Source organism: Merops nubicus, unplaced genomic scaffold, assembly GCF_000691845.1.
Source record: "Merops nubicus isolate BGI_N331 unplaced genomic scaffold, ASM69184v1 scaffold14722, whole genome shotgun sequence".
Lineage (NCBI taxonomy): Eukaryota > Metazoa > Chordata > Aves > Coraciiformes > Meropidae > Merops > Merops nubicus.
Window position 1 is genome coordinate 6200 of NW_008592494.1, and position 10427 is coordinate 16626.

The 10427-nt window shown below is 52.3% G+C and overlaps 1 protein-coding gene across 1 annotated transcript in view; it reads right to left on the reverse strand.

Moving 5' to 3' along the window:
* The window catches only part of FBXO16 (F-box protein 16), a 17958-nt gene that overhangs the window by 4684 nt on the left and 2847 nt on the right, over positions 1-10427 (reverse strand). Inside the window, exon 2 of the mRNA XM_008935147.1 lies at positions 8047-8082. Within this exon, the coding sequence (XP_008933395.1) occupies positions 8047-8082 (36 nt within the window). The remainder of the gene's footprint in view (positions 1-8046; positions 8083-10427) is intronic.

Below are 10427 nucleotides of genomic sequence, written 5' to 3' on the forward strand. Positions count from 1 at the left end.
CCGTCAGCAGACGCCTCCGGGGAGGAGCCGACCCTCACAGCCACAGCCTGTGCAATGCCTCCAAACCTGCAAGAGCAGTCCTGGCTGCGGGGAGATACCAGGAGGGAGAAGTGGCAGAGGGGAAACACGGATTTTGGAGCAGTCCTGCTTCACCCTAGCAGCCTTGACTCACCCTCAGCTTCTCTTCCAAGGGAAAGCTGAAGTGCCCTGGGAATTCCCCTCTCTGGGGAATGCTGCTTCTCCCCCTTGGCTTTTCCCCTCCAAACCTGCAAGAGCAGTCCTGGCTGCGGGGAGATACCAGGAGGGAGAAGTGGCAGAGGGGAAACACGGATTTTGGAGCAGTCCTGCTTCACCCTAGCAGCCTTGACTCACCCTCAGCTTCTCTTCCAAGGGAAAGCTGAAGTGCCCTGGGAATTCCCCTCTCTGGGGAATGCTGCTTCTCCCCCTTGGCTTTTCCCACGGGTTGGCCATCCCCAAAACAGGCACCCTGCTTTCACAGGGCTCCTCCCTGGAGGCAGCTTTCCCCTGCTGCCAGCCCGCTCTCCACAGGTCAGATCACAGCACGCTCACTTCTCCAGGTAACCTCAGGGCCACTTGAAGCCCTTATTGAAACCTGACCTCCAAAAATTAAAAATAACAAGAAAAAATATGCATTCCGGCCTTTTTTTTTTTTTTAAATTATTGTGGGAAAATTTGTTTCTTGACTTTTACTCCAGTCCTGGAGAATGAACTCTAAGAAGTACATAGCTCTTCTTTTAGCAAACATCTCTGCAAGACCTTCAAGGTGGTCAGCGTGGTGGAACTGGCATCCCTGAGATCCTGGAGAGATGAAAAGCCAAATGGAAAAGAGCTCCCCAAGGTCCATGCCCTTCCAGACACAAACAGGGGATTAAAGACTAAACCCTTTTCCTCCCATCATCCCAGTTTTGCTCTTTCACCTCTACTGGTGTTAAGCAGAGTACTAGGGAAAAGCTGAAGCAGGATCTTTGGATTTGAGGCTTAGAAACATGTTCCCTGAGAATAAAATGAGGCAAAGGAGGGGGACAGAGGAGGTCCTGCCCACCCCCTCCTCACCCTCAGCTTGATATGAAAGGTGTTCTCAGCCACTTGGTGAAGGGGGAGAGCTGCTGCTGCACACACTCCCTGCTCATGACCACAGCTACACCCTCCTGTCATTAAACCAATCCCCAATCACTCATTCCCAAAGACAGATTTCTCCCATCTGAGTTCCAGAGACAAGGTGGTAACTGGCTTCCTCCCTTCCACGCCAAGACATTAACTGAACTCCTCAAAGCAAACTGAGCTTCCCCTTTGAGACAGAATATTTACAGACCTCTTCAGTTTAACTCTCCCCATGCTGCCGTGGGGTTTGCAGTGATGCAATTCCTTCCAGCTCCCTCATCCTGAGCTCCCACTGTGAGGGAAACTCCCTTTAAATGGGCACCGTGCAGTCAGGAGCAGGGGACATGGCCCAAATCTTCCCACCCAGACAGAGCCCCTGCTCTCCACCACGTTCAGCACCAGCCCCGTGGCTCGGCAGGCAGAATTTGTCTCTTTTCCAGTATTAACAAGCATCTCCCCAGCCCACATTTGGCTCCTTCTCTCCACGGTTCCTCCCCTTGCATCTGATTACAGCAGCCCAACCAGTTGGACCGGATTCCCCTTGTCGAGGTGCTGCACCTTCTGCAGCAGCTAGGAAGAGGTTTTGCCCTTTTCTGTGCCTTTCCCAAAGCCCCAGCCAGCACGACGTGCCCCCAGGGGCTGTAGGACACGAGGCTGCTCTGCTCCCGGGCTCCATCCATGGATCCAGGAGTGCACACACCCAGCTAACGCCTCCTGGCACCAAGGGGAGGGACCAGAGCTCAGCTCAGCGCTGGAACAGCAGCTCTGCCCCTCCCAGGCCCCTCTCTGCTGCAGGACTCAAGGGCTGGGGTTAAACCCCCAGGGGTGGTTGTAGGGATGATGTCTACAACCAGGCAAAAAGCCCCTCCTGATGGGTTTTCACCCAGTCTGGCCAGCCTTGGGTGGGAACTGATGAGGAGATCACCCCCAGGTCCCCCTGCCTTTGGCATGAACACCTTGTCCCACCTCCAAGGTAATCCCATAAGAGTTGGCTCTGCTTGCTGTGGTTTTGGGAAGCCTACTGACATGACAGATGGGCTGTGTAGGGTTTCCAGTCATTGGAAGGGCTCCACTACAAGTAGAGTTCCCAGCAATGGTAGGACAAGATCAAGACAGCATGAAGATTATGAAGATTCTTATGCTTGGCTTATTCCTCCCCCCAGGGCCTGGGTTTGGAATCAGCTTGTTCCCTTCTTCACTGCATCATGTGTCACGAGTGAATACATTGATCTGCTCATCCCTCCTGAGGTGGCCACCTTGGATCTCTTGCATATGACCTCAGACCAGAGGGAGGGACCTGGCTCGTGTGTTGTGTTCATGATAATATCCTTCCTAGCTGGGCAAGTGGTCAGCAAAATAAGGACTGGAAGTGGCCACCGGGGTGGGATGTAATCCTCACCTCCAGCCCTCCCACTGACAGGAGCTCACAGGGTTACAGCCACACGTGGGCAGCCCTGGGCTTGGCAAGTGTTGGGCTGAACCCTCCAGTCAACAAGGCTCTTTTGCAGAACAGCTTCCAAGTAGATGGAGAGGATTCACCTAGAGAGGAGGAATTTTGCCCTTCCTCCCCAGCCATCCTCCCCCTGTCTCGACACAGCAGACCCAGGACCTGGGTGAGGAGAGCAGGGATGCAGCAGATACCTGTGAGATCCACTGACCCACCCACCCACACCCCCACAGCTCAGGTCAGCAGTTGGCAACCACCCCCAGGATCTGTTTGGTTTTGCTTTCACCACAGTAGTTAAACAACTAAACCTGAAATTTTGCAATTGGAGGCTCCTGGGATGAGTGTTGAGGAAGGCAAGGTGGCACCCAGGTGACAAGGAGCACCCCTGAGGAGAAGACATGGCTTCTGCACCTTGGCAACCTTACCATGACCTCCTGGGTAAAGAGGTGAGGTGTCTACAGGTGGGGTCCGTGGGGACCAGGGATGGGGTTCAGCTGCCCAGACACCAGTGCTCTGTCTTGTGGGTATCCCCCAAAGCCTAGAGCTGCCACTCCAAGGGTGACAATTGTCTGCAAGTCCTGCATCACATCTGCTGTGACAGGAGAGACAGACAAGACCAAGAGGTAGAACAATCATGGAATTGTTCTGCTGGAAAAGACCTTTAAGATCATCAAGTCCAACCCTCCCCCAGCCCTGCGAGGTCCCCACTGCCCCGTGTCCCTCCCCCCACATCTCCACGGCTTGGGAGCCCCTCCAGGGGTGGGGCCTCCACCACTGCCCTGGGCAGCCTGGCCCAGCCCTGGGCAACCCTCCAGGGCAAGAAATTGTTCCTCAGGGACAACTGAAACCTCCCCTGGGGCAACTTGAGGCCCTTTCCTCTTGTCCTGTCCCTTGTCCCTTGGGAGCAGAGCCCGACCCCCCCCGGGCTCCAGGCTCCTGTCAGGAGCTGTGCAGAGCCAGAAGGTCTCCCCTGAGCCTCCTTTGCTCCAGGCTCAGCGCCCCCAGCTCCCTCAGCTGCTCCTCCCCCCACTTGGGCTCTAGACCCTCCCCCAGCAGCTCCGTTGCCCTTCTCTGGCCACGCTCCAGCCCCTCAAGGTCCTTCTGGGAGGGAGGGGCCCAAACCTGACCCCAGGATTTGAGGTGCAGCCTCCCCAGTGCTGAGTGCAGGGGGATGATCCCTGCCCTGCTCCTGCTGGCCACACCAGTGCTGACCCAAGCCAGGATGCTGGTGGCCTCCTTGGCTGCCTGGGCACTCTGGGTGCCTACATCCCCACTGTCACACTCTCATCCTTCAGAACAAGGTGGCTGGATCCAAACTGTGTACATGGCATGGTTCCTGGCCTAGGAAGATGTCCAAATTGTCTCTGAAGAACACCTGGAAGAGCTCTACCACCCGAGGCCAAGATCACCCCAGGGAACGTGCTGAGCACCTCAGGGTGTGGAGGAGGAAGCTCCAGGAGCTGTGAACACCCAGCTGTGCTGTGCCACTTCCTAGCAGGAGATGTGACCCACAGCATGAGCTGAATCACTCCCTGGGCTCCCCTGACTGGTCTACATCTCATTTGGCCCCAATGGAAGATGGGACAGTCAGCTCACCTGGAGCCACTGCACCTTAGGTGTCTCCATCTACAATTCAACCCCAGCTTCACTGTCCAGGTCTCCATCTGGGTGTCAGCAGGACAGCACCAAGCATTAAGGGAGAGCAAAATGCTTTCATGGTTTTTAAATGAATGGGAGGAATTTTTGGCTTGCAGAACACAGCAGGGAGGGAGGCTGAGAGGCAGCACGTGAAAACAGAATGAAAGCAACTAGAATAAAAGAGAAAAAATTAACAGGGAGGTGTTAACCCCTTCATAGTTTAACCAACAAAAGGGTTTCGACTCAAAGACAGCAACAACATTTCTCTTTTATGTGTCTCTGGATGGTATTTGGGTCAAAGGAGCTGGTGTGAAGGAAAATCCCAGCACAAGTCTTGGATGCTGGAGGTGACAGCACAGCCAGTCCCGTGTCCTTCGTGCAGAGAGAAATGAAATCCCTTCACCTCAGCTAGTTCGTTGTTCCTCAGCCTGTGGGATGGACCACAACAGCCTGGGACACATCAAAGTTGTCCCCTGGCACTCGTGGAAAAAAAGAGCCAAGAGAAAAGGCACAGACATGGTCCCTGCATGCACAGAAATAAAATCAGGGAGAATAAAATAAACCATCCAATCTTTCTGTGGCTGCAGAGGGATGTCCCTGTGGCAATGCCAGACAAGGCAACCTGCTCTGCTGTCCCAGGAGCTTGGAGGCTCCTTTGGTGTAAGATGGGCTGAGAAACACTGAGCTAGTTCATCCACCTGAACCCTTCCTGTCACGTGTGTTTGTCTGACCTGTGCTCAGAAGGCTCCAGAAGGGAGATCCCAGCCCTAATCCCTAGGCAAGGTGTTCCAGCAGGGAGTATCTGCAGCACCACATTTTGCTGGGCTCTAAAGTGTGTCTCCATCATGATTTCTTGTCCTGTCCAGTGTTAACACACAGATCATTCCCTTCCTCTCTTTGGACACCATTTCTGTGTCCATGGAGGGATGTTATTATGTCTTTTCTCCACCTTCCCTACATTACAGGAATTGTTGATGCATTTTGTGGACATGAGACTCTTCTCACATAGGATTTATTCACAGAAGGATCTCCAACTGCTCCTCAGCTTTCTCAAAATGCAGGGACCAGAAGTGGGGGTGGCTCTGCCTTTGAGATACTTCACAGAATCCCAGAAGCCCAGTGTGGTGGGAAGGGACCTCTGGAGATCATCTCATCCCCCCCCTGCTCCAGCAGCTCACCCCCAGCAGGGTGCCCAGGGGCACAGCCAGGAGGGTTTGGGATCTCTCCAGAGCAGGAGACTCCCCAGCCTCTCTGGGCAGCCTGGGCCAGGCTCTGCCACCCTCCCAGCAGAGAAGTTTCTCCTCCTGCTCAGGTGGCACCTCCTGGGTTCCAGTTGGTGCCTGTTGCCCCTTGTCCTGTCACTGGCACCACTGAGCAGAGTCTGGCCCCAGCCTCTTGCCCCCCGGGGCCCTTTAGCTCTTGCTCAGCACTGCTCAGATCCCCTCTGAGGCTTCTCTGCTCCAGCTCAGCAGCCCCAGGGCTCTCAGCCTTTCTGCCAGCTTACACTGAGTCTGTATCCACCACAACTCCCAGCATTTTTATGCAGAGCTCCTGCACATTTGGCTTTTCTTGGCTCTGCAGTTTTTATAAAAGTCATTCTTAGATGCAGCACTTTCCCTTATCCAACTGCAGATCTTTTCATTCTGATTTCTAATCTCCAAAGTTCATGAAATCCCTCCAAGCCTGGCATCATCTGCTGATGTATGTGCTTCCTATTCCATCATCCCAGTGTTACTGGAAATTCTTAACAGTCCTGGACTCAGGAGAGACTTCAGCCTTCCAGTTCCACCCTGCAGCACTTACAGCTCACTGAGGAGGGGTTCCCAGCCCTACAAACCCACCCTTCAGCAGTCTCACCCAGCCAGACTTCCTGGGAGGACTTTCAGAAGCTCATGTGAATCCAGAGAAAAGCTCCTGCCCAGAGCACTGGGATTTCTTGACACAGCCTCTCTCAAACTCAGGGTTCTTGAGGTTTTGCACACCAGAGGTTGGAATGCCACAGGCCTTGAAGGGAGCTCAGAGCAATAATCATTCACTGATTTTGTTTCCTGGTGTCCATAAAATTCCCCATTATCAAAATGCACATACATCAACAAGTTGTGGAGAGCAGATTTCCTATAAAAATGATTAATCCTTGTGAGTTTAGCATAGAAAGACAGAATCAGAGAATTGTCTTGATTGGAAAATACCTTTCAGATCATCAAGTCCAACCATTAACCCAGCACTGCCAGGTCCCCACTAATACATAGAATCATTAAGGTTGGAAAAGACCTTTAAGATCATCAAGTGCAACCATCAGCCCAACACTCCCATGACCACTAAACCATGTTCCAAATGTCCACATCCACATGTTTTTGAGCCCCTCCAGGGCTGGGGACTCCAGCACCTCCCTGGGCAGCCTGGGCCAAGGCCTCACCACTCTGCCAGGAGAGAAATTCTGCCTCAGATCCAATCAAACCTCCCCTGGGGCAACTTCAGCCCATTGCCCCTCATCCTGTCCCTTGTTCCTTGGGAGCAGAGCCCGACCCCCCCCTGGCTCCAGGCTCCTGTCAGGAGCTGCTGGGGAGCAGAGCCCGCCCCCCCCCTGGCTCCAGGCTCCTGTCAGGAGCTGTGCAGAGCCAGAAGGTCTCCCCTGAGCCTCCTTTGCTCCAGGCTCAGCACCCCCAGCTCCCTCAGCTGCTCCTCACCATCCATGTTCCCCAGAGCCCTCACCAGCTTCATTGCCCTTTTCTGGACCCACTCCAGCTCCTCAAGGTCTTTCTTATCCTGTGGCACCCAAAACTGACCCTAGTGCTCAAGCTGTGGCCTCCCCAGTGTCGAGTCCAGGGGCAGACCATGTCCCTCACCCCACATCTCCACAGCTTGGAAACCCCTCCAGGGGTGGGGACTCCACCACTGCCCTGGGCAGCCTGGCACAGCCCTGGGCAACCCTCCAGGGCAAGAAATTGTTCCTCAGGGACAACTGAAACCTCCCCTGGGGCAACTTGAGGCCCTTTCCTCTTGTCCTGTTGCTTGTTCCTTGGGAGAAGACACTGACTCCCATTTTGCTCCAGCCTCCTGTCAGGGAGTTATAGAGAACTTGTCTATAAAGAGCAGTTCTTATGCAAAAAATTTCCTATGAGAGACCTTTTAGGCATAAAGAACAAGCACCACAGTTGAAATGAAGTCACAGTGCTAATACTCTTTATCCAAGAGTGCTGATAAGGAGCATGATCTCTGTATTTCTGTTTAGCTTATCTATCCTATGTGACCATGTAAGTGCTTCTTTGGTTCCATTTATACACCAGAGAATCATAGACTGTCTTGGGTTGGAGACCCAAAGATTTAGAGGCCATCTAAATCCCTTTTCCACATCTTTCTGTGCCTCATTTTTTTCAGACAGGGTGACAGCACTTTCCTGTCTCATGCTGGAGCTGTGAAGATCATGTCAGTAAGAAATTGTGAGGGGCTCAGTGATGACAGGATTGGGAGCCAGTTGTGTGCACTTGGTAGATAAAATGTCATTCACTCCAGTTTTCAAAGCCCTTCGAGCAGCTAATGGTGATACCTAAACATGCAGCATCTTCTTTGAAGACTTCACAGACTTCTCCCAGGGTTTCTTATCCCCTTTTGGCTCCTTCTGATGATGGAATAGGATTTTTCAACATCAGAGCTCACAGGATGTGGGCACTGAGGGGATTTATCCCTTTACATTCCTCAGAAGTAGAGCAGTTAACACTCACTCCAGGAAAATAAACCCCATCTCCCAAAATACAGGACATTTTCCATTCCCATGGTAGTCATCTCTTGGTCAGTTCAGAAATGTAACTGTATTTTAATATTTAAAGAGAAAAGTTTACCCATTTTCCAAGCAGGGCTTTTCTTTCTTCAAAAACCTATAAAACAAACAGAGAAAATGAAGATTGACTATTTAGAAGGGATTCTACATGTGCTAAGATAAATACATCTTGAAAAACAAGCTACAAAATAAAACCAGGAACACTGAATGGAAGAGTTGGGAAGAAACCTGTGGAGATCCTTTAACCCAAAGTCCCTGTCTGGCTGACTAAAGCAGGTTGCTCAGGGCCACATCCAGGTGGGTTTTGAGGATCTTCTTGGCTGGAAGTCCCACAGCTCTGTGCAGCTGGTTGCAGTGTGTGGCCACCCTCACAGTGAGAACATCTTTCCTTATGTTTACATGGAATTTCCTGTGTTTCAGGGTGTGCCTCTGACCTCTGGTCTTTTCACTGGCTGCCACCAAGAAGAGTCTGGCTGTGTCTTCTTCACCCCCTCCCATCAGATATCCATACACACTGATAGGTCCTTCATGAGCCTCTCCTCTCTGGTTCAGCAGCCTCAGATCTCTCAACCCTTCCCTGTACATCAGATTTTTCAATTCCTCAATCACTTCTGCAGCCCTACACTGGCTTTGCTCCAGTAAGCCCCTGTCTTTCTTGTACTGGGGACTCCACCACTGCCCTGGCCAGCCTGGCACAGCCCTGGACAACTCTCAAAGGGAAGAAATTGTTCCTCAGCTCCAACTTCAACCTCCTCTGGCAAAACCTGAGGCTGTTTCCTCATCTTGTTGCTTGTCCCTTGGGAGCAGAGCCCGACCCCCCCCTGGCTCCAGGCTCCTGTCAGGAGCTGTGCAGAGCCAGAAGGTCTCCCCTGAGCCTCCTTTGCGCCAGGCTCAGCACCCCCAGCTCCCTCAGCCCTGGTGATTACTTCAATCCTAGCACCCAAAGACCATTAGGAGCAGGACAGCAAGCCCAGTCTTCATTCCCTGGCCACTGTGTGGTGACAGCTGACAAGAAGGATGATCAGTGTCCAAACACAGAGGAGGATTTATGATGTTGACCTGTATCCATAGGAAGCTAGACCTGAAAGCACTAGCATGTGGCTTCCCACTTGCCACAAAACTGCCTTCCATACCCAGGATGGTGACCTGGGAAGTGAGGAGATGCTGTGGAGGATTTTTTTTCCAAGAAGACAGATCAAAGAGGAGAAAGCCCAGCTTGTAACTGCACAGAAAGCCAGCTATTAACCACAACGAGGGGAACAGGCTGGATCATTATACCCTCCCCACGTGTCACTGCTGTGACAGGCTGCAGAGGAGGTTCCTGCAGAGACAGACATTAGTGCTGAAGTCTGGTGCAGCAGTTGCCAGTGTTAGCTCTGTCTCTCCCAGCAGGAGCATCTCTTGCAAGGGGTGGGGAATGTCATTGCTTTGCTTTGTGTGCTGACAGGTTTTATTTGCTTCATTTGCATGTGGGACACTTGGCAAAGTGAAAAAGCAAAAAAAAACAACAACCACCTAACAAGCTGAACTTAAAGGATTTGCCAGAAGCAAGGGATGAATAGTCATGGATGTAAGTTTGGGGTTGGATAATTCGGGGGGAGCAGGGAGCTGTTGATGGAACTGGAAGTGATGTTCATGGCCTTTGATCAAAGACAGACACACAGTTGCTTTCAGCATTCTTGGAGATACATCTGAGCCAGCTCTGTCAGGAAGTTCTGCCTACTCCAGGCACTTGGAAACATTCATTAGCAACAGAATGGCCCAAAAATGGGTATAATGATCTACTGCCTTAATCAAGCCCATGTTTACTGTCCTGTCCTCCAAGGCCTTGGAGTTAGACTTGTAGTGTGCCCAAGCTGGCTGGCCTTGGACGTGGCCTGAGGAGCAGGCTGCTCCTGAGACCTGCCAGCTCATATCCATGTCTGGGGGGGTTTTGAATAAGCTCCAGTTCAAGGCTGTCTGGCAAATCCCTTCACCCTTTGCTGCCACTGGGGGTTCCTCTACCCCACAGCAGAATCACTGCCCAGCAGAAGGCAAATCATCTCCTGACTTCCAGTCCTTCCCCAGAGGCAGCAGAGCCTTGTGCTTGGCAGGGCTGACACTGGAGTCTGGTTCTGCTGCTGCTGAGCAGGCTGCCCTGTCTCCTCCCCTTACTTCATCCTTCACTGGAGCCCAACCTGGCCAAATCTAAGACTCCATCTCTGGTTTTCTCTGACCATGAATGCTATATAATTTGAGGTTTCCCAATTCTGGCTTCTTGGCTTTAGCCTGTCCCTGAAATTTGAATTTAAAACAATGATAGAATCACAGAATCGTTTGGGTTGGAAGAGACCTTTCAGATCAAGTCCAACCACCCCCAACACTGCCAGGTCCCCACTGCCCCATGTCCCTCACCCCACATCTCCATGGCTTGGGAACACCTCCAGGGGCGGGGCCCTCCCC